The 25222-nt window shown below is 43.0% G+C and overlaps 1 protein-coding gene across 1 annotated transcript in view; it reads right to left on the reverse strand.

Annotated features, from left to right (window-relative positions):
- Window positions 1-15321: 15321 nt before the first annotated feature.
- Window positions 15322-25222, reverse strand: part of LOC109923004 (netrin-G1-like) — a 42478-nt gene continuing 32577 nt past the window's right edge. Inside the window, exons 5-6 of the mRNA XM_048616948.1 lie at window positions 21877-21892; window positions 15322-15710 (exon numbers count right to left, since the gene is read on the reverse strand). Coding sequence (XP_048472905.1) covers window positions 15487-15710; window positions 21877-21892 — 240 coding nt within the window. The 3' untranslated portion in view covers window positions 15322-15486. The remainder of the gene's footprint in view (window positions 15711-21876; window positions 21893-25222) is intronic.

Raw genomic sequence — 25222 nt, forward strand, 5'->3', positions numbered from 1 at the left:
ATTCAGGTGCACACTGCCATTACAAGGTCTGAATGAGTGCTGCACTGTCAAAGGAGCAGTATTGAGCCAGTGTTGCGTTGACAGAGTTAGAGTCCTGATGAAGCACTGCATTGTCACTACATAGTACTGAGGGAGATTTGTACTCTCGGACGAACAATACTAAAGGTGTAGTGACAGTAACAAGGTAAGCCAGCTGGAGCTCTGTTATCTGGTCCAATCAGGGACCACTGGCTGACATATAAAAAGGGTGAGTGTCAGAAGTACTGACACTCTGGTAGCTGACTTTGACTGAGGCAATACTGAACTCAAGGACTGTTCATGTGTCAATAAATATAGAAACATAGAAACACAGAAGATAGGAGCAGGAGGAGGCCATTCAGCCCATTGAGCCTCCTCCGCCATTCATCATGATCATGGCTAATCATCCAACGTGATAGCCTAATCCTGCTTTTTCCCCAGAACCTTTGATACTATTCACTCCAAATTCTCTATCTAGCCACCTTTTGAATACATTCAATGTTTTGGCATTAACTACTTTCTGTGGTAATGAATTTCACAGGCTCACCACTCTTTGGGTGAAGAAATGTCTCCTCATCTCCATCCTAAGTTGTCTACTCCAAATCCTCAGATTGTGATCCCAGGTTCTGGACACACCCACCATCAGGAACATCCTCCCTGCATCTACCCTGTCTAGTCCTGTTAAAGGGAGACTTGGTGATGGGATACCAGCCTTTCTGGAGTTATTTCAGTGGCATTGAGAGTGGGATAACTCATAGGCCGGTATTCAGGACAGTTCATATCACGGAAAGTCCATCTGCATCTGGCTTGGAACAGTTACATTGCTTAGTAACATCAAAATCAGAACCAATCAAGATAAACATCTGCTAAACAGTCATCTGGTTCTAACAGAGGTCAATATTAGCACTGTCGTATCAATGATACCAGAACCAGTTTTAACAAAATTTACTCTGCACCCCAGCCCTTAAATTTCTCAAGATCTCAGCTAGGCTCAGAACCTATGCCAGGGAACCTTTACAGGTTAAGGATACATCTTCACTTCCAGTCTCATGAAAATTAGCTGGTTCATTTGCCAGTGATTGTAGTAAAACACCCGGGCCCAAGCTTGAGGGGGCAAAATTTGTTGCAAGAGATCCACCTAGATTGGCTCAAGATTTTTCCATCAGAGAACAACTTACTGCTTAAGTCTTAATTAAATATCTAGAAGTCTTCCAGGAAAGTCCAAGGACTTTCAGAGGAACAAAGGCCACCTTACATGTTGACCAGGAAGCAATTGTACAATTCTTCCATGCCCACCCAGGCCTATTTGCCTTACAGGCAAAAGTAGAGTCAGAAATCAGAAGGCTGGAAAGTAAAGGAATCATCAAATAAATCCAATTTGTAGAATGGGCAGCACCTATCAAACCGATTTTGAAGTCTAACAGGTTGATTCACCTTTGTGGTGGTTTGAAACAAACGGTAAACTGCTTTTCACAGATGGATAAATACCCAATCCCTCAGATAGTGGATTTATATGCAAAGTTGGCCGGGGTGGGAGGGCTGTGCTTTACAAAGCTGGATATAAGCCAGGCTTATTGTACTCATTTCAGGATTCCTAGGAGTATGCTACAATCAATATCCATCAAGGCTTGTACTAACATAGGTGACTGCCATTTATGGTATCATCAGCCTGTTCAATTTTTTAGTCGAAGATGGAGAATGTTTTGCAAGGTCTAGCTCAAGGTGCAATTTACCTAGATGACGTGCTAATAACACGGAAAATTAATACTGAACACTTACAGAACTTAGATATCGTCCGAAGGCGTTTTTCCAAGGCAGGTGTACGTCTAAGGAGAGAAAATGAGTGTTCCCGGCTCCCTGAGTGAACAACTTGGGTTACAGAGTCGACAAAACCACGTTACACTTGTTGGAAGAATTAGTGAGGGCAATTAAAGGTTCTGCGGCTCCCACATCTGTCTGGGCTTGTAAACTATTATCGTAGAAAGCCCATACATAACTCGGCATCTATCCTTGCACCTTTGCGGCAACTCCTAATAAAGAGTCAGCATGGTTGCATAGACAACCCCTAGCTTTCAAGGAAGTAAAGAAAGGGCTATCATCCTCTAAGGTTTTGGCACACTATGATCCCAAGAAAGATCTGGTAGTGACATGCCATGCCTCCCCATAGATGGCCCAATGGAGAGGAATGCCTGATAGCGTATGCATCCAGGACTTTGGCGAATGCAGAGTATAAACACTCCCAGATAGAAAAAGAGGGATTGGCGATCATATTTGGCGTCAGGGGTTCCACAAATACATTTATAAATGAAAATTTTTTAATGTGTAGAAGAATCCTCACCATGTCAAGTCTGATCTTCTGTGACTTGGGGTCAAGGGTGAAATGGCACCAGAACTCCAATGCTGAACACAAGATTCTGCCAAATGAGAGAGAGAGAGTTTGATACAGAGAGCAAAGTTTGTTATAAAGTTTGGGCAGATGCGATGGTCCTGAATAAGCATGTGGATCATTTGAAAGTTGCGTATTCGCACATGGTGTGGGAGAAAAATGTGCCCGACTCCTCTGAACCATCGGAAATGCTGCTGGAACCGTTGATTCACCCTATTTGCCACATGTTGTTCAGTCCTCTGAGTCAGAGTTGGATATGTTGTATGTAGCAACCTTGATGCCTTTGCTGCCAGAGGAAGAGACCGAAAGGTACCTACCAAGGTATCCTGGTGCAAGAGGTGAGCTCGTGTGCATTACACAGCTCCTGTATTGGATGCTGAGTCAGAGAAACCTGACCCAGTGCTCAGATGCTCCAGGAGGCTCTCCAATAAAAAGGACCGGCTTATGTCTTCAGACTCAGAAGGGGAGGGATGTAGTGATTGTAACGAGGTCAGCCCGTTGGGCATCATAGAATATAGGTTCCCAGACTGGGGCTGTTAATGTGGACTCTGATATCGTGGGGAGGTGATGGCCTAGTGGTTTTATCATTGGACTGTTAATCCAGAGACCCAGATAACGTTCAGGGTGCGAATCCCGCCATGGCTGATGGTGGAATTTGAATTCAATAAATATCTGGAATTAAGAATCTAATGATGACTGTGAATCCATTGTCGATTGTTGGGAAAAATCCATCTGGTTCACTAATGTCCTTTAGGGAAGAAAACTGCCATCCTTACGTGGTCTCGCCTACATGTGACTCCAGACCCACAGCAATGTGGTTGACTCCGAACTGTCCTCTGGGCAATTAGGGATGGGCAATAAATGCTGCCTAGCCACTAATGAATATAAAAAGAACTGACTCTGTGTGAGCCAGGACTGAAATCAGCACCCTTCATGGGGAAATAAAGGGATATTTGGTGACAGGATAGCAGTCTCATTGGAGTTATTTCAGCAGGGAAGTACACTCTACAGTACTAAGGTAGTGCTGCACTATCCCTTTGTCAGTATTAAGTGTGAAAGCCATGTTAGACAGTAACAATACTGCGAGAATGTTTCACAGTCTGAAGGGCAGTTCTGCAAGGCTTGCTGCACAATTCATGGGCTACTATTGAGGGAGTGTAGCACTGTCAGAGGAGGAGAACTGTACATTCAAAATGATAGTGCTGCCACAGTGTTAAGAGGGCAGTACTGAGAGAGTGATGCATAGTCTGAATTTTATTTAGTTTCTTGAGGGAATCATCAATCTGAGCCTGCCCTCTTAAGGCAGAACCAGTGCTACTTTTTGAAGAGTTCTTCCTGGTAACTTGGTGGAACAAAAATAACCAACGACAAGGGAAAAACAAAATTAATGTTTCAAATCAATAAAGTTTCATCAGAAACCTGTTTCTTCCTCCACAGATCCTCCTGATCTCCTGAGGGTTTCCAACATTTCCTGGTTTGATTTTAGATTTCCAGCATCTGCGGTATATTACTTCAGTTTGAGAGTAGGGAAAGGTCATGTCATAGTTTCCCTAAATGTAGAATCTATCCCCAGTGAACTGCCATTTCAGTGAAATTGCTCTGAGATTGAAATGACAGGAAGATATTGACGACAAACTCTGAGCTCAATGATAGGTACAGGCTTCAATTTTAAATATGAAAGGTTGGCTTCACAAGAGACCTTTGTTGTTAAACTCATCGGCATTAAAACCTTTAAAGGTCAAACAAAGAAGTAGAGTGAAAATTAGTTCAGACCACTCGAACATTGAACTTACCTGACCTGGGAAGAAGTGGATCTGATCTGATCTCAGCTACATTCTATTGGAGGTGACTAAGTAACTCATAAATCAACAGAATCCTAAGAAATCCAGGAAGGCTTCCCACTTGTTTAGTGGGATCAAATACATTTCAGCTGGCACCAATGTAAATGCCTACAGGTTGACTAAATCCAGTGCACCAATAAAAATGTCTCTGTTTCATTTTTACTCCCTCCATCTTCCATCCAGCAGTCCAACTCCTCTGTTTCTGTTAGCATTCCCATCCTGCAGGGGCTTGATTCCCCACAATCTACCCACGCCATTACTGAATGCAAATTTCAGCATCTGCAGTGGCAGTGGTTTGAACCCACATCCCCCCGGTATTAGTTTGGGGTTCTGTATTAAAATCCCGGCAATATTACCACTACTCTAATGCCACTGTTGAAAGGAAAACCATGTTTCCTTGCCACTGCCATGAACTGATGAAGGATTAATCGTCATGTTTGACTTCCCAAGAGCTGTGAATGTCACCTGTGATGCAGAGTAGCATACCCTCTAGTTTTCATCCAAGACCCATGCACAACAGTCTCTGCTGGAATGAGATATCAAGGCCACAATTCGTTGGCTGACACTGATCGTCATGAGCAGAACCTTGAAGTAACTGCTCATACTGCTGCACAGCATAGGAATGTTGATACAGAGATGACCTGGTAAAATTCTCTGTGATACAATCCATCTGTTGTTGGGAGATATTCTAATCAATGGATATTCCGAGCGCTAATTTGAGAAAAATGTATCTGCCAAAAGGATTCTAAATGTCAGTTCCTGGGAGTCTGGGGAAAGATGAGTGGTCCGATATATATTGCTGGCATCAAACTGGAAAAATACTTTGGAGCTGCCAATTTGGAATCAAGCTCTTGCAAGATAGGAATATTTGTGTGGACATCCTTTTTGGTGAAATATTCAGTTGCCTTGGACTGAAACTTCAACTCATCTTAATGCATTCTGTATAGTTCTGTATTCTAAATTCTCTAATGGAGTTGCGCCAATCTGCATGACATGCAAATTATGATTATGCTGATGCAGATAATGAAATTTATTTCATTTTAAGCTCATCTTAAATATGAAGACTGCATGTCTTCATATGGGCTTGACATCATTTTTGACATGCAATACTGCATCTTCTTTAAAGTTGTCAACAGAATCAAAGTGATCTGGATTAGGTTTGGTCAGGTTTCTTTGGATTTTTCATACATGTTGCTGTGCATTGATTAGCTGTATGTCGGGTTTGTCTAAGCATTTCTTGCAGACTTTAGCCCAATATCTTCTTATGGAACATAGGTCGCGTGGTCAGAAAAAAAAATGCACAGTGTTTTGCTAGTTGGGACAATCCAGGTTTATACAAGATTGTGATGTTGTATTGACCTTGTTAATAGCTGTTGTGGTTTTTGCAGAGTCAAGAACCTGCAGATACTGCTGCCCAGATAGCATTGGTGTGAACTTGTAAGCTTCTTATAATAATGCATCAATGGTGTAATCTTCAGGTTTGATGAAAAGTGCCTTTCACAAAAATCGAACAGTGTAGAAGTAATGGCCAGTTCCATTAGCCTTCTAGCTAAGTTAGTTTTCAGGAAATCACATTTTCCACCTTTGAAATTTGTCAATACTTTCATTTTGTGGCACAAGCTTGTGAATCCTGAAGTTGACTCTGTTATTAAGATCTTCTTCTAGGATTTGGCAAACCATGACAAGATCTTTGTGGTCATCATTCAGATTGGTAGAGGAATTCTTCTCAATCTTGAATTTCCCAACACAATAAGAAGCTTCATGGGCTATCTTCATTCATTCATTTCCTGCCGATCTGTAAAATTCATTCTTTCATTGAATAACTGACGTTCAGCTGGAATATCCCTGGGGTGCCAGACCATGCTTCGTTGCTTGCTTCTCATCCTTTTTGTGCTGCTTTGTGCTCTTTAACAGTGTGAGAGTAAAAAAAATCCATATTGCAGTGTAATGATTTTCCTACTTATTTTTCTGTTGTTTCTGTTTGTTTTCTATCATTTTTGCTGCTTTAAATGTAGTGGGCTCATACCTGTAGATGGTGTTCGCACCAAACAGATACACACTATTTTTAAAAAAATCCAATTTTTCCAAGGTACAAGACGGTGGAATCACAGAAGAATCACAGAATCAGAACATTACCACAGTGCAGAATAAGTCCTTTCAGCCCATGTGTCCGCACTGGTTCTCTCAATGAGTAACATGAAGAGGTGTCAGTCCCCTAAGTAATCATCTAATGCCCTCTTGAATGTTTTGATTGAATCAGATTGAATCAAACATTATGGATTCCAGATCCGAAACACTCAATGGCTGAAAATGTTATTTTTTCTCTCGATTCGTACTTACTTCATTTGAAAATCACTTTCAATCTGTGTCCTCTCTTTCTTGATGATTTTACGAGCAGGGAGTTTCTTCCTGTTTTACCGCGTGTGATTATAAAAACGTTCGATCAAATGTGTTCTATGTCTGGAAACTAAAAAGGTTTTTTTTTCAATGTAGAAAATGGTTTGTTTTTGGAGGGCCAAAACAACTGTGGGTCCTGTAAATCAGGAACAAAAACAGAAATTGCTGGAATAGCTCAGCAGGTCTGGCAGCATCTGTGGAGACAAATCAGAGTTAATGTTTTGGGTCGAGTGACCCTTCCTCAAAGCTGATCAGTTGTACTGCTATCTACCCTATCTATGCCTCTCATGATTTTATATACCTCTTTAAGGTCACCCCACAGTCTCTTATGCTCCAGGGAAAAGAGTCTGAGCCTATCCAATCTCTCCTTATAGCACAACTTCCCAGTCCACTTACCATCCCAGTAAATCTTTTCTACATTCTTTCTACAATAGGGCAATCACAGCTGCATGCAGATTTGAGAGGCCATTCTGTTATATTTTCTTCTAGAAACACTTTTGTAACTTGGAGGTATCCTTCAGCATCTTTTAAATTCTAATTCATTTTAAAGCAAAAGAACTATGGCATCCATTTTTTGAAAGGGAGATGGTACTCACAATTATTTCTTGCTTCAATTCAGTTGTAGCCTTAATTCTTAATTGTCACTCTTTGCAACTTCAGTTTTGAACTCAGATATATGAAAAGTGACTGTTAGGAAAATAATATTTCACAACCACTACCTCAGTACTGACTTGTCATCACTGTCTTCCAGTATCTACTTGCAACCACATTGCCATCATAATGTATGACATGGTTTTCTAAATTCAAAATGAATTGGGCTCACATTGATTCAGATATCTGGGAGTTTATTAACTATGTATGTAATTATTTACATAACTATTAATGATCAGTGCAGCAAACGTCAGTTTAAATGCACAGTCTAGGTTATATGGTTAATTAGATTACAGTTATCCACAGAACTATGACTGACCAAATTGACTAGCTAGCATACTGGCTGGCTGTCGGTGTAAAAGCTTACTGGACACTGACTCTGAGAACAGTGAGCAAGATGGAGACCTTTCACAAAAGAATGCCCTATAGCTGTGTTAAACATATACTGTTTTTCTGAGACCTATGCAGTAATAAAATGTTGTATGTCTCCTCAATTGCAGCACCTCCCAATTTTCGGCAGAATTTCAAGGATGTTGCCAGTTATAGGGAGAGGTTGGACAGGCTAGAGCACTTTTCTTTCGAGCGTAGGAGACTGAGGGAGGATCTTATAGAAGTCTATAAGATCATGAGAGGCACGGATAGGGTAAATGCACTCAGTCTTTTTCCCAAGGTTGGGGAATCGAGGCCTAGAGGGCATCAGTTTAAGGTAAGATCGGAAAGGATACACGGGACAAAAACAAGTTGCTGCAAAAGCTCACAGGTCTGCCAGCATCTGTGAAGAAAAAATCAGAGTTCTGGGGAAGGATTATTGGACTCGAAACGTTAACTCTGATTTTTTCTTCACAGATGCTGCCAGACCTGCTGAGCTTTTCCAGCAACTTCTGCTTTGTTCCTGATTTATAGCATCGACAATTCTTTTGGTTTTTATTACAGAATACATGAGAACCTGAGGGGCAGCTTTTTTACACAGAGGGTGGTACACATATGGAAACAGCTGCCAGCGAAAGTGGTTGAGGTGGGTACATTAACAACATTTAAAGGGCATTTCAATGGATAAGAAAAATTTAGAAGGATATGGGTCAACTGCAGGGAAATGAAGTTAACATGGATGGATATTTTAGTTGGCATTGAACCAGTTTGGGCTGAAGGGCCTGTCTCTGTACTGTCGGACTCTATGACTCTATCCTTTGTCCCCAGTAACGCCCTTCAATCCAACTGCACCAACTTCATACTATCCCCACGTGAAGTCACTCCCTCGACTGTGTCAATTACCTGCTCTCCTTATAGCACCTTGACCTTTATCCAGATTGCAGCAACTCAGTATCTCCCCATTACATCAGCGCCTCCAATCCAAATTGCAAACCTTCCTCTCCCCCATTTGCAATAACTCACTCTCCCCCAGTTGCAATAACTTCCCCTCTCCAAATTTGGTAACATTCCCTCCCACACTTGCCCTAACTGATACCACCCAGCCTTGACTATGGGAAGTCTCCATCTGACCAAGTTCAGCAATTCATCCCTCTCCCTAGTGGTAGAAAATCCCCTGATATATCCAACTGCAGAAATTCCCCTCACCAATTATAGCAACATCCCATATTTCCCTACCCAGAGGGCAAAAAGCAGATAAAAGAAAAGAAGCAATCACTAAAAATGAATGTACTCATCTTGCTGAGGCACTACTTTGATGTATACAAATCAAATGGGTTCAGTTTGGGTCATTCACAAGTATTACTATTCCTTTTTTCTTTCTGGCAATTAAAATAACCTCTATCTCCTCAGTTACATAAATTCCATCTTTCCTATTGCATCAACTCCCCTTCTCCCCACCTGTATCAAATCCCACTATCCTCACTTGCATTTGTGAACATCTTGGCAGCTAACTGGCAATCATCATTCACTGCTGTATTCTCCATGAAATCACCTCTATCATTTGAAATCCATTCACTGACTAATCAGCACTGTCCTCTCAAAAAATATAAATATTGCTTTTTCTTTACTTTGCTACTTTGTGCAAAATGTTCCAATGAATGCAAGTCAAATTGCATCTTTTTTTTGAGCAAATACAAAGTTGGTAGTACCAAACAATGAATTGTACATTTGTTTGCATAATTACAAATTATTTGCTGCATTTCTTCCAGTGCCTATGGAATGTCCCTCTTATTGGAATAAAGTGATAGATTTCCTCTGGTTGTGTAAATCTTCCTTCCTAACTTCTGATTCAAACATAGCATTTTTTTTCTTTTGCCTCCAGTTCCAATCAGAGGACTAGACCAGACTCTCAATGTACTGTAAGCCAGGATATCCCTCTCCGTATTATTCATCATAACTGGGCAGGAATGTGTATGCATGGAACGATGTACAATTGGGAAAGTATTGATCCTCTATAAAACTTGCCCAGATTTTACTCAACTTTTATTTGGATTGTTTGATTAAGAGTCAACTAAGCATTCTCTTTCACTTTCTGCATAAAGATTTGAAGCAGTCTTTGGCACCACAGCTGTCTCTGCTGTAAAGCAGGATATGGCAAAGTCCAAATTAACAATTGAGATAGGGGACTGTCTAGTCAGGGACACAGACAGACTCCAGGACTGTGAATTGCCTCCTTGGTCCCAGCGTGAAGGACATCTCAGCAAAATTGTAGCAGATTCTCAAAGGGAAGCATGAGCAGCTGGAGGTGGTAGTACGCATTGGTACTAATGGCCTAAGAAGTAAAAGGGATGAGGTCCCACAGAGTGAATACAGGGAGTTAGGCAGGAGGTTAAAAAGTAGGACCTCAAAGGTAGTCGTCTCTGGATAATTCCAAAATGTTACAGCATTGGTTTAAGGTGAGAGGGGAAAGATTTAAAAGGGACCAGAGGGGCAACTTTTTCATATAAGAGGGTGGTGCATGTAAGGAACGAGGTGCCAGAAGAAGTGGTAGAGGCAAGTAAAATTACAAAATTTAAAAGATATTTGGACAGGTACATGGATAGAATTTAAAACGCATATGAATGGGTACATGAATAGAAGGTGTCTAGATGCATATGGGCCAAATGCAGGCAAATGCAACTAGTTCAGTTAGGAAACATGGTTGGCATGGGTGAGTTGAGCCAAAGGGTCTGTTTCCATGCTGTATAACTTTATAACTCTATGATTCTATTCAAATGTTTAGTCTGAATATTTCGCCTGGACATACAGAGATGTAACTGCAAATTCTTTTGAATTGCACTTTAATCCAGAGTAAGCATTTGACACATACACAGACATGCACATATATAGACACACAGAAACACACATACAAGACACCCACAAATACACAAATACACATACAAAAGCATCCACAAATACACATACCGATACACATATAGACACCCACAAATATACAGATAGGCACACACACACACACAATTTCATCAAAGCTTCTCAGAAAACATGTACTAAACCCACGACTAAGTCCATCTAGAAGGAAAAGGATAACATGGTAGCACCATCATCTGCATGTAACCCTCCAAGCCACACACCATTATGACTTGGAAATGTATCTCTGCTCCTTCTGGGTCTTGGGTCAAAATTCTGAAATTCCCTCCCTAATAGCAATGTGGGTCTACTGACATAAATGGATTGCAGTGATTCAAGAAGTCAGCTCACTGTCACCTGTTCAAGGGCAACTGTGGATGGGGAATAGATGCTGCAGCCAGCATTGCCCATATCCCATGAGTGAATTACAAAAAAAATCCAAACATGCAGCATGGAGGTGTATCAGAAATAAATGCAACCAATGATTGGAGGCAAATGTACAGCCAGAAAATTTGAAAGAATAACCAGATTGGACCAGTACTACTAACAATATTACCAGCTTGCTTAGCTCTCCTCGACAGACTATTCAAGAAGGGAAAGAGGGATAATTCAGGAAACTACGGATTAGTGAGTCTCACATCAATGGTTGGGAAACTATTGGAGAGAATTCTTAGGTATAGGATTTACGCACATTTGGAAAAGCATGATAATTGGGGACAATCAGCATCATTTTGCACAGGGCAAGTCATATCTTACTAACATGATTGAATTTTATGAGGAGTTGATGAAGATGATCGATGAGGGTAGAGCAGTGGATGTTGTTTACAAGAATTTTAGTCAGGCTTTTAACAAGGTCCCTCATAACAGGGTCATCCAAAAGATCCACAGTAACTTGGCCATATGGATTTAGAGTTAGCTTGCCATAGAAGACAGAGGGTATTGGTCGAAGGTGTTTTTCATGCTGGGAGTCTGTGACTAGTGATGTTCAGCAGGGATCCCAACTGATATATATAAATGACTTAGATGCGAATGTAGATGGGTATGTTTGTGATTTTGCAGACTATGCAAAGATCAGTGCAGTTGTGGATGGCATAGAAGGTTGTCAAAGGATACAGGGGGATATAGAACAGGTGCAGATATGGGCAGAGAAATGGCAGATGGAGTTTAATTCGGATAAGTGTAAGATGCTGCACGCTGGGAGATCAAATGTTAAGAAAAGTACACAGTTAATGACAGGACTCTGAACAGCATTAATGAACAGAAGGATCCTGGGGTTCAAGTCCGAAGCTCCCTAAAAGTAGCTATACAAGTGGATATATTTTTAAAGAAGGTGTATGGCATGCTTGCCTTTGTTAGTCAGGGAATTGAGCACAAGAGTCAGGATATTATGTTGCAGCTTTATAAGACATTGGTTAGGCCACATTCAGAGTATTGCATTCAGTTCTGGTTGCCACATTACAGGAAGGATGTGGAGGTTTTGGAGAGGGTGCGGAAGAGGTTTATCAGGCTGCTGCCTGGATTAGAGGGTATGAGCTATAAGGAGAGGCTGGAAAAACTCTGGCTGTTTTCTCTTGAGCAGCGCAGGCTGAGGGGAGACTTGATAGAAGTCTATGAAATTACGAGAGGCATAGAAAGAACTCTTCCCCAAAGTTGAAATGTCTAATACTAGGGGGCATACATTTAAGGTTAGAGGGGGAAAGTTCAAAGGAGAAGTGAGGGGCAAGTGTTTTTACACGAGAGTGGTGGGAATCTGGAACACTGCCAGGGGTCGTGGTGATGGAGGTAGATACATAAGGGCGTTTAAGAGACTTTAAGATAAGCACATGAATATGCAAGGAATGTAGGGATATGGAGCAATGGCAGGCAGAAGGGATTCGTTTCATTTGGCGTCATGTTCGGCACAACGTCGTGGGCCGAAAGGCCCGTTCCTGTGCTGTACAAATCTGCGTTCTATGACCAGAATTCGACTTCACTTACCACTTCAGGACCCGTCAAATGGTCGCAGGTTTACCATCCATCTCCCCCCGGTTGATGTTTTATGTCATAGCAAGGTATTCCCCACCCACCCCACCTTGAAGGTCTTTTATCCTGTAGGTGACCTCCAGAATATTCATTCATGAGCAACGAACCAAGTTCTGGCTATTGGCGCTAATTTCACTGCACATGTCTCAATTGAAGTGAAAGTGTTAGGTTGTATGAAGCTTCCCCAGCATCGTGATGGCAGGGAGAACTTTTATTGTCATAGAATCCCTACAGTGTGGAAACAGTCCACCTGATCCAACAGGTTCACACCGATCCTCCGAAGAGAATCCCACCCGACCCATCCCCGCTTCCCTATCGCTGTAACCCTGCATTTCCCGTCGCTAATGCACCTAACCTATACATCCCTGGACGCTATGGGCAATTTAGCATGGCCAATCCACCCACCTTGCACATCCTTGGGCTGTAAGAGGAAACCGCAGCACCCGGAGGAAACACACGCAGACACGAGGAGAATGTGCAAACTCCGCACAGAGACAGGCACCCGTGCCGCCCCGTTTCCTTTAAGGATCTATGTGACGTGGATTACCTGAAGCTGCTAGCATTTTGTTAGCATCGGTCCAGGGATGTGCAGGCTAGATGGATTAGCAATGGCAAACGTGAGGTTATGGGGATAAGGTGTGGATGCCCTTCGGAAGCTATACCCGATGAGCCGAATGGCCTCTTTCTGCACTGTAGGATTACTATCAGAGCGAGCCCAGGCGCTGAGTAATCACCACCCCACTCGACCACCACCACCCCCTCCACTCCCCTCTGTCCGGCTTCATGTAGCCAATTTCTTTGCAGTTAGGGACTATGAGAACTATCTTTTCTAATAGCCCAGAAAAGGGTTGGGAATCACAAAGGGCAACCTCTGCATTCCCAATGGACCTCCCAGAGGGATCGGTTATTTGGAACTTCAATTCAAAATTTATCATTCGATATTTGACCTGCCCCTCCTCTACCCCCGGGGACTGCTGAAGCTCTGAGCAAACCGTAACGGCTCGAGGGTTTGTCCGCTTCCCCTATATAGATGGTAATCTCAGAGGAGGTCCATTCGGGGAATGCCCTTCAGCGGAACCAGCCCTCACCCCTGTGACCTGTCGTGGACTTGAAAGATTCCCCACAGCAACCACCAGCATTTCTCTCCAGCTAGACCCCATAATGGGTGATAATATTCTGCTCACAATCTCAGCAAGCAACATCTTCGATAACATATCGCCTGAAGATCCCTCCTGGATGGAGCAAGAGACAAAAAAAAACAGGGAATTAAGAATATCCCCCACCCCCGCCCCACAACACACACACACAAGCTAAGGTTCCTGTCCCACTCAGTGTGGAGTGTCCTAATCGAAAGTGAAGATCAATTTTCCACATCAGGGAACAAGCAAATGTTAGAACGGTGCATAAATCTTTCAAATAATCTCTTAGCCAAGCGTAGGGTGTTAAATTGTAATAACGGTACCCTGCGGAGACATTTGAAACCTGCTGAACAATTTTATAACATTTAATCATCTGAAGTATCAGATAAAGGAGTGAAGTCAATTCTTTGAAACCAAGGAATATACGACAACAGTTCAGAAGCGATAGTGATAAAAACCGTTCAGGTTTGAAAGAGATTCCCTCAAACCAAAAAAAGAGAAAATAAATCAATGATGATTAACGCCCCTGTCTAAGACACGATAGGTTGAAACATTTTTTCAAACCAGAATATCTCTTCCGTTTTATTGCAGTTAAAAACTTTGAACCCCCTGTGAAAAAATGACCTCTTTGAGTGGACCTCTTTAATGTTAATATTGATCTCTCTCTGCACCTTCTAGGCATCTGTAACATTGTATCCTGCACTCTGTTCTGTTACCCTGATGCACTTGTATTGTCCGATCTGCCTGTAAAGCACACAGTACTTTTCACTCTACCTCGGCGCAGCAATTAATCAAATCAAATAAACTCAGGATCAAATGACCTCGGTGCATGCAAAGGGGTGTCGCAGCAATAACTCACTAATACCTCACCAGTGTACTTTGTGCAGTGTAGGAGTTGCATCAGTACACAGAAAACATCAGGAGGTTGGGCCCTGCACATTTTATTATTTTCTCCCGTGTCACAGGGTCGGAAGGAGCAGTTGAGCGAAAATCATTCTCTCTCTTCAACAGTACGTTGCGGACGGGCGATCGCCATTCGACTGCTTCCTGGAAACAGGCTGGAAAATTTCCGGGAGACAAAGCCGCCAGCTGCTGGAGGCACCCCACCCACCTCCTGGTGAACTGCCTTCACTTGTACACAAAGAAGGAAGAAAAAGAAAGGGAGTGACGGAAAGAGAAAGAGCGAAGGGAGGGCTGGATGGATGGAGGGAGGGAGCAGAGAATATGTGCTACAATATATGAGATCGTCTTTATCGATGAGGCACTAAACCGACAATTTGCCTCATGGTAAGACATTCTAAAGGCAGTATAATGAATAATATTTCTGCCTTGCGCCTGATCAGTATTTATCCCTCAAACAAAACCACAAGTCTGGTCATTTGACCATTATCACACAGCACTTTGTTGATTTTTTTTCCAGAGCGCTTCAGGGTGTCCTGAGGTGAGGAAAGATTCTGCACCAAATGTCGACGGGCCGAGCGGCTGACAGTTGAGAGAATGAATTATGGGGAGCTGCCTGAGTCCCGTGAGGAGACATAGAGAGTCCAGTTCCCCACCGACTGTCCATTCCTTCCTGAGATCCAATCGGCCTGGGTGACTGGGCGGGTTCAGACCTCACTTGCAGTTATCCTTTGCCGGGAATGCGGAGGTGTGGGAGGAGAGAGAGGGAGGGGTGGTGCGTGTTTGAACGGCATCGCAGTAAACGCTGGATTTGTCCTGCCGCTCTCCTCAGCTTTCGGGTGGTACTGGAAGCGGCTCAGAGCAGTGAGCAGCCGCGGGCAGCGGTGAGCAGCGCGGTCAGCGAGAGCAGCGCCCGGTGCAGGGAGGGCTCCCGGGCCGATTGGGAGACGCAGCCTCCCGCTCCCTTCCTGCACTGGACTTTCTCACACAGGAGCCCGGTGTAGGGAGCTGGGCACCGGCACCTCCCGTTCTCCTCACACACTCCTCCGTTCTCACACCGTGTCAGCAGGTTATCACACACTCCCCCTGCGAAAGAAAACAAAACACAGCAAGGACAGGCCAATGAAAATCTACCGACATTATAAACTGTCACCACTCTTATTTTTACAACAAACTTCCACTTGTGCAGCTACTAAAACAACACAAGGTTTTTCAGAGTAGTAAAATTCAAGACAAAGACAGATACGGAAGAGTTAAGGTGACCGAATGCTAGGACAAAGTGTTAGCTTTTTAAGAAACTCCTTGAAGAAAAGAAGGGATGGAGAGATTTGGGTGAGGAAACTTCAGAGTTCAGGACTGGGACAGCTGAAGGCAGTGCTATCAATGCGAAAGTTAAAATCAAAGAAACTCCAGAGGTCAGAATTAGAGGGCTGCAGAGATTTTGGAGCTCTGCTTAATGATCCTGGGGGTTGATGGGCAATTGGGTGGAAGGTGAAGCTAATAGAGGTATTTAAAAGTAAGAATTAGAATTTTCAAATCAATGCAGTATTCAGCTGGGAGCTTTTGTGTGCAAGAGTTGGAAAGGGTCAATGATGAGGAGGGCATCCAGCAATGCCCAATACAGTACTGTTCAATAAACTACACCGTTCTTAAGACAAGGACCTCATCATTAGAATACTAAGAAGTTTTCCCTGTCTCACTGGACCAAGTAGTCCTGTGCATCCCTACCAGTAAAGATGATGGTAGCAGTAAATCTGAGATGGACACTTACACCAAGATGAGCTGAGGATCCATCATACAACATGGTGGTAGTGAAGGGAAATGTTCATCTTGCAATTAGATAGCAATCAGTGGAAATCTATAATTTTATCAATGGCACAAGACTGATTAATAAAGTTCAAAAACATGGGATTCAGGGAGAGCTTGAAAATTGGATACAAAATTAGCTTGATGGTAGGAGACAGAGAGTACTGGTAGTGGTGTGATTTTCTGATTGGAGGCCTGTGACCAGCGATGCTCCGCAAGAATCAGTGCTGGGTCCATTGTTGTTTGTCATTTATATAAATGATTTGGATGAGAATTTAGGAGACACGGTTAGTAAGTTTGCCCTTGACATGAAAATTGGTGTTATAGTCAACAGTGAAGAAGGTTATCTAGGATTACAGAGGGATCTTGATCAATTTGACCAATGGGCTAAGGAGTGGCAGATGGAGATAAATTTGGATAAATATGAGGTATTGCATTTTGGTAAAGGGAATAAGGGCAGGACTTAGACAGTTAATGGCTTGGGTAGTGTGGTCGAACACAGAGACTCAGGGGTTCAGGTACATAGTTCTTTGAAAATTGTGTCACTGGTAGACAGAGTGGTTAACAAGGTATTTAGCATACTTGCCTTATTGTTCAGACCACTGAGTATAGGATTTGGGATGTCATGTCGAGGTTGTACAGGACGTTGGTGAGACCACTTTTGGAGTACTGTGTACAGTTCTGGCAGACCTGTAGAACCAGTGCCAAGTCATAGAAACACAGAAAATAGGAGCAAGAGTGCACCATTCAGCTCTTCCAGTGTCCTCTACCATTCAAAATGATCATGGCTGATCTTCCACATTTGTTCCTGCTTTCTCCCCATACTCTTTGATCCTTTAACCCTAAGAACTATGCCTAATCCTTTTTGAAAATGATAGAAACATTGAAAATAGAATGATGTGGAGGTGTCAGTGTTGGACTGGGGTGGAAATCTTCAATCAGTTAGAAGGTTTTAATTGATTAATATGTACCTGACTTGAAATAAATTGGGGATTTACATATACATATTAATCAATTAAAACTTCTTACTGATTGAAGCATCTTAGGTTTATTTAATACATCCTCATCAGTGGTGCGACCTTTTGTTCTTTTACTTATAAATTCTGTGTCTGATTCCACCTCCCTCACTAACACCTGAAGAGGGAGTGAGGCTCCAAAAGCTTGTGCTTTCAAATAAACCTGTTGGACTATAACCTGGTGTCATGTGATTTCTGACCTTGAAAATAGAAGCAAGAGTAAGCCATTGGTTGAAGCTCAACCGGAGAGTGATCACGCGATGAAGACTCTGTGGGTGAAGGCAAAATCCCCCGTGGGCAGGAGAAACAGAAATATGCAAAACAAAAGATGCAGTTCACAGGCTGGAATGAGTAAAAGAAGACAAATGACTTTCAGGCTTACAGTTAAGAGTGGGCACTGCTGTCTTTGTGAGTGGGCACAAAATGGCACAGGTACAGTATAGGAAATCAAAATCAAAGAAGTATTTTTTTAAAAAAGTTACAATTTGGAGACTTTGCAATGCCAGAATTGAACAGATCTCATAAAGCCACTGTACCTGTAAGACAGCTGGATGACATCAGGTGATGTTCGAGCATGAAAGGTCTCCATCTTCTTCTCGGTTAGTCAGCTACTTATGTATATAATACAACAGTAACATAGGCATGCATAGAACATAGACTATATCTAAGTCTGAGGTATCAGAATGCACATTGTTAGTGCTGCTGATAAACTTCAAGAGATCTCTCTCTCTCTCTCAACAAGAACCTTGCTCGACTCTTCTTTCAGAGATAGTGGGAACTGCAGATGTTGGAGAATCTGAGATAACAAGGTGCAGAGCTGGATGAACACAGCAGGCCAAGCAGCATCAGAGGAGCAGGAAGGCTCCTGCTCCTCTGGTGCTGCTTGGCCTGCTGTGCTCATTCAGCTTTGCACCTTGTTATCTCGACTCTTCTTTCATGAGTTACATGAGCTAACATATAGGGAAGCACTTAGACCACACAATTCTGGTAGTGCTTTTTCTACCCTAAGTAAACCACATCAAAGTCTAATGGAATAAGACAGATTGAGGACTACTGAAGCTGCAGGAAAGGTGAAAGATCCATTATTTAACACCACAGCAAAGGCAAGGAGCATTTATTAAACCATAGGCATTGGGACTGTCCAGGAATAAAAAAAGACATTAACAGGAATTATGAGCAGAGTTACAGACAGGGCAAATCATCTTGGAAAATCCATTTAAGAAACAGAACTAATATTACAGAGGCAAAAAGAGGGGGATTATTTTGGTACAACTGTTAAGAGCAATGGGATTGTTTATTGAAGCCGCAGGCAGTGGAATTAATATGGTTCAGCTTTTAAGGAAACAGGAATCATTTATAAAAGCCATGATACATGGGACTCATAGAAAATTCATGTAACAGGCAGGCATCATCCATTTTACTTGCAGGAAGCAGGACTCCAACTTTTTCAGTACAAAAGGACTGGACAAGCTTCCAGTACAGAAGTACCCTGACGAATTAAGGGCCTTCAAAGGAAGAAAAATAAGTAATCACAGGAGGAAGACATGGCTGCGAAGATAATGCTGGATATTCTGAGGAGTGCGAAAGGGGAGAGATCTGCATTTCTGACAGGAAATTCCGAACAATGCTCCCTCAGAAATGCAGAATGGTGCTTCCATTGTCGTCCATCGGTCATGCAGACTGGTCAGGGAGCGGGAGGAGAGGTGGTTTCAAACTGCATCCACTCCTGATGACAGTCTGCTGTCACATTCTGAAACATAAAGATCGAGAATGACAGACAGCCGTTTTGAGAAGCTGCTGTGAAACAGGTAAGTGCCTAAGGGAAGTGTGAGGTTAGGGTGCCAAGAGCGCAGGGAGCCACCGGGTTAGAGGCCAGGGTACCAGATGAATAGAGTGTGCACTGGATGGGGAAAAATTGATAGGTGCCAGGGTGGGGAAGATCGAACAGGAGAAAGTGGTGGGATGCTATTTGGGTAGGGTAGAAGGTGGGGAGGATGCCAGATTGTTACAGGGTAGAGTTCCAGTTGATAGATGGCAAGGTGGCAAAGGAACTAAGTAAGTTATGCAGTATTTAAGATAGGTCGGGTAGGCTGGTAGAAATGAGATTTGGTGGGCACAGAGATGGTGGGTGTCAAGTTGGTCAGGGGAGATTGGTAGTGCATGGCAGGGGACTGGACTCCAATTGGGCTTGGCGAGAGGCTTATTGGGTCCTAAGTGGGGAAAGGATCTGAAGCAGGACAAAAGGTTTCAGCTCCCAAAGATTGAAGTGTCAGTTCTGATATCAGATGAAGGGAGATCAGGCCAAGGGTAATGGGGTTGGGGGGGAAGGTTTGATTGTAGCAACAGGCAAGGGGGGATCTGGTCCAGTGGTGGGGGAGTGGAATTGTGTCCAAATCTGACGAATGGAGGTGTTGAGTCCTAGGGAGCAAGGGGGGTGTCAGATCAATGTCTGGTGGGAGTGAAAGTGGTCCAGGAGAGATGTAGTTGGGAGCTCTGGGAGGTAATTATGAAGTCAGTTGAAAAGTTTAATCAGGTGCTAAACTATGTATTTAATAGATAAATGTTTCCTGATAATTATTTCCTTAATTTGATCAGAACCGTCTCACTTCTTTGTCAGCTCATTGTGCACTCGGATAAAGCATTGTCAGCCTCGAGCTGCTCTGTATAGTGACTGACATTTGGCCCGGACATGGCAGAGGAGTCTAAATTGGTGCTTGTATTTTGTGGGCAGGTACCTGGAGGTTCTGGTGGATAGGTCAATGCAGAGGAGGGCCACCCTCAGAGACCTTCTTCTCTCTGCCAAGATGAGAGCTCTTTCTTTCCTACCTCACACTCACTCCATCATTGCTATTCCACACAGCCCCCACCAAGGCTGAATTTCTACCACTCACTACTGCAAACAACGCGTCTTCTCATTCCTCTACACCCGCCTTAACACCCAACATCACTAACCTTGCAGGAATAAATTACTGCAGGTGCTGGAATCTGTACTGAAAACAACAAAGTCTGGAGATCACAGCGGGTCAGACAGCATCCATGGAGAAAGAACAAGCTAACATTTCGAGTCTAGGTGACTCTTCATCAGAGCATCATCAGCCCTGATGAAGAGTCGTCTAAACTCAAAACATTAGCTTGCTTTTCCTGCATGGATGCTGTCTGACCCACTGTGATCTCCAGCATTTGTTGTTTTCATCACTAACCCTGCATGCCCCATAAGCAAGCCTGTTCACTCACCTGGGACAACTTACCTATTTTTTCCAACTTGGTCCATCGATAGTATCTGTGCACCCATTTTCGTCTCATTCAATCATTGCCTTTCTCACAAGACAGGAGAAAACAGCCCACAATAGAGCAGTGAAACCCTGGACAGATGGCCAGATATTCAACTGCTCGCCCCTAATAAAGATTGACTCCTGACCAGTGGTTGACTGTGTCCAAGCCCTGAACTGGTATCAGAAGCTGCCCTTGACTTGATATGCTGAAAGCCCTCTGACTGAAGGCCGTCTCCAATCACAAAACCAGAAAAACCAGATTCCTGCCCTTGTATCTGCACGGAACAGCAAAGCAAGATAAAAGCGCTGTGAGCCTGACAGCTTTGCCTGAGGGGGGCAAACTTCAAAAAGCTAAGGCAAGGCACGGGTGCTTTGAGAATCGAGGTGTGTTCAAAGCAAGTGAGCACGAAGACAGCAAAGGAACAGCCCTGAGGTGCAGCCTGGTCCAGTCTGTGAGCAGAGTGCCTGTCTGTGTGAGGGTGCCTGTCTCTCTGCAGAAAGTGTCCTTGCAGCAGTATTTCAATGCTACTTGCCGGTACACCTCCGCAAGTTCCAGCACTAAAGTGCAGAAGCGTTGTTCAAGTGTGTCGGAGTTGTGCCGTAAGAGTTCGGAGATGCTGGCAAGCTAGGCCCGAAACGTCAGCCTTCCTGCTCCTATGATGCTGCTTGGCCTGCTGTGTTCATCCAGCTCTACACCTTGTTATCTCCGTAAGATGAAACAGTTCATGTAGTTGGTGCCCTGAAGCACATTCTGTAATATCATTGCCGGATGTCCAAGGCAGTAGCCCAGGGGAACAAGCAGTGAGCAGAAACCTCCAGGTACCCACTGTGACATCCGTGTCTAGAATTGTCAATGTCTAGTTTCCTCGTAGCGGATGGTAAGATGGGATTCTGAATATCAACGAGGCGATATTCAGTATTAGTTAGGCTGTTAATGGGCAATAATTCCCATTCACAAGCAACTCACAAACAGGAAGGCGGCCAGAATTTAGGAAAAGAAGCTTGTTTGCTCCCGACATTGCAATCGACCTGGCTAGAGTCCGCACGTGCTTCTCCCAAATTTCTCACTATAGCCCATATCGTTCAAGCCCCTGAAAGATTCCGTTTCAGAGCCAGTGCCAGGACTGTGCAGCAAGGACACCTCGCGGCAACAAGTGGTGCCCAGTGCCTTGTCTCCTGCACACAACACATCCCTTTTTTTTGGAGGCAATGGTGAAAAAATGCATGAGTTTTGGAGGTAGATAGCCATTTCAATCACCAGATGCCCTGCACTCAAGTGGAATTTCCACCTCACTGCGCCATTGAGCCAGGGTATACACATTAGACTTGTTAAGTTGGCATAGAGTGTATGGTCAATGAATAGAAGGGAGGGTCAGATAGGGAACATGAGAAACCATGAGAGAAGGGCTGACGTGGTGGAGAATGCATTCAAGGTGAGGTGGCATGGATGGGGCTAGAGGAGTGTGTAAGAGTAAGAAGTGAGAATGCTTTGAGCAGTAAAAGCTGGAGGAACACTTTATCATTTTATTTTACCTTTCGGACACAGTGCTAGTTCCCTGAGATAGCCACTTTGCCCGGCCCACCTCAGAAAATGCTGAGCCATCAGGCTCTTCCCAACTCAATTGGTTGGCCTGATTCCCATTCCAGCCCACTTCCCAAGATCAAAATTGGGAAATGCAGATCATCACTTTTCGAGATTGAGTTTGCCAAAGTTGGACATTCTCCTACCTCTGTGCCCCCACCCAAGGCCTGATATTTGGGATTCAGGCCACTTTCAGAAGTTGTACCAGAGTATGATACAGTCACAGTTCAGAATGTTGCCGGGATTGGAGGGTTTGAGCTATAGGGGGAGGCTGGATAGGCTGGGGCTATTTTCCCTGGAGTGTTGGAGGCTGGACAGTGACTTATAGAGGTTTATAAAATCGTGAGGTAGTGGAGAGGGTGAATCACCAAGGTCTTTACCCCAGGGTAGGAGACTCTAAAACTAGAGGGAATAGGTTTAAGGTGAGAGGGGAAAGATATAAAAAAGATCTAAGGGGAATTTTTTTTTTTCCGCACAGAGGGTGGGGCATGTATGGATTGAACTGCCAGAGGAAGTGGTAAAGGCTGGTACAATTACAACATTTAAAAGGCAAAAGGGTATATGAGTTGGAAGGGTATAGAGGAATGTGGGCCAAATGCTGGTAAATGGGACTAGATTAATTTACAATATTTGGTTAGCATGGACAAGCTGGACAAAAAGGTCTGTTTCCATGCTGTCAACTCTATGACTCTATTGGTCAAAAAGCCACTCACCCACAATGAAGTTCATGAAGTAGAACAGGTAACAGTGGAAAAAGAACCAAAGGTATTCCTGGTAGAACCATTGCAATAGGATATTTAAGTCAAGGACATTTCATTAATTTTGTGTTCTCAGATAGCACACTCTGGGTGAAAAATAAAACACTGCTTACAGTCCACCACATAGCACACAAGGAATACCACTTAGGATTAATGGTATGTCTCAAGCAACTCGGTAACATAACACATTTCAGATAGTAGAGCATGTACACACGCTTCAAAATAAAGAATTCTCCCTCTTGAGCATGAAGGTGTGTATTGACCTCAACCTTCTTCAAATGGCAGAAAAAGAAATCGGTACAAATCAGTAACATTTTGGAAATGGTCACTTTGGCTCAACATTAAATCTCATTTTAAGTTTAGCAAGATGCGTTCAGACTAGTTCCACCATTTCCACATTTTACTGTTGTTGCCTCTGGTTCAAGTCAAGAAAGAAAATACTGATTTATTTAAAATTGGAAAATAATGATGTGACACTTCTGCTCATAAAGGGAGAGAGACAGAAAGTAGGAATCTAAAGACCAATTAGCCTAACATCTTCATCGGGAAAAAGCTGAGGTCCATTCATAAGGAAGAAATGGAAGGATGTTTAGAAAACCTTAATGCAATCAAATAGCATTGAATGAAAAGATGAAATGAAATGTTTGTTTCTTTGGGCATAATGACAAGCAGAGCTTATAAAGTAGAACTGGTAGAGGTCTTGTATTTGGATTTCCAGAAGGTGCCACATGAAAGATTATTGCAGAGTTCTGAGGATAATGTATTAGCATGGATGGAGTGTTGGTTAACACAGAGAAGTTAGAGAATCAGGATTAATGTGTCTTTTCCAGGTTAGGAAAGTGCAAGTATTGCAGTGCCACAAGGATCAGTCATGAGCCTCAATTATTTACTGGTTATATTAATGATTTCAAGTCAGGGCAGAGTTTAATGTCTCCAAACTTGCTGATGATACAAAAATAGGTGGGGGTTGGCTGACATGTTATGATGAGACTGTAAGGAACCTGTTAAAGGCAATTCAGTGAATGGGCAAAAACTTGGTAGATGGAGGGTAATCTTGCAAAGTCACACACATTGTTAGGAAGAATCAAAAGGCAGACTATTATTTAAATGGATAGAGACCAAAAAAGAAGGATGTGAGTGATCTCGTGTATGAATTTAGAAAATATTTGTACACAGATGCAGTAAGCAATTAAGAAGGTAAATTGATTTTTGGCCTTTATGTTGGTGGGTTGGAATTCAAAAATGGGGTAAAACTATACAGAGTGTCGCTGAGACTTCATCTGGAGTGATCTGCACAGTTTTAGTCTACATATTTAAGAGGAGATATCCTGGTATTGGAAGTATTTCAAAATCCATTCACTAGGCTGATTCTCTGATCTCCAGGGTCTCCTTTCGTATGGAATGAGTAACTATTTATGTGGCCAGCGAAAGTAGAGCCCAGGATAATTCACTCACAAAAAGCCTCTTTATTTTACCCCACAGTATCTCTGCTGTCAGATACATAGTGAATCCTGTTCACAGAAACTGGGGTGTAGTGGGAGGGGTGAAGAACTGGTGCTGGAACAGTCACTGAGCTCAACAGACCATCTTATACTGATTCCTTCAGATGGTATGACAGACATATGAAGAGTGATCAGATTGGTTAGGACGATAATCATCGGAGTTTAGAAGAAGGAGGGTGGATCTTGTTGAAATTTATAAAACCTGAACAGCGCTAAAGAGGATAAACACAGCAAGGATATCCCCAATTACCAGGGAGCCCAGAATCAGGCAGTTACAGTCAAAGAATACAGCATAGACCATTTATAAATGAGATGAGGAGACATTTTTCACCCCGAGAGTGGTGAGCCAGTGAAAATTCTTTGCCACAGAATTCAGTTGAGACCAGAACGTTGAATATTTTCAAGAAAGCATTGACATTGTTCTTAGAGCTAAAGAGATCAAAAGGTGTAAGGAGATGATGGGAAGAGACTAATTGAATTATATGATAAGCCAGGATCATGTTGAATGGCTTAGTAGACTCGAAGGACTGAATGGTCTATTTCTGCTCCTATTTTCTACATTTCTCCTGAGAATATCGTGGTAAACATTTATCAGAGGGCACTGCTACACTGTCTATATTCAGCATCATTATAGTAACAGTAGAGAAAGCTCACGA

Source organism: Rhincodon typus, chromosome 35 (assembly GCF_021869965.1).
Source record: "Rhincodon typus isolate 14 chromosome 35, sRhiTyp1.1, whole genome shotgun sequence".
Lineage (NCBI taxonomy): Eukaryota > Metazoa > Chordata > Chondrichthyes > Orectolobiformes > Rhincodontidae > Rhincodon > Rhincodon typus.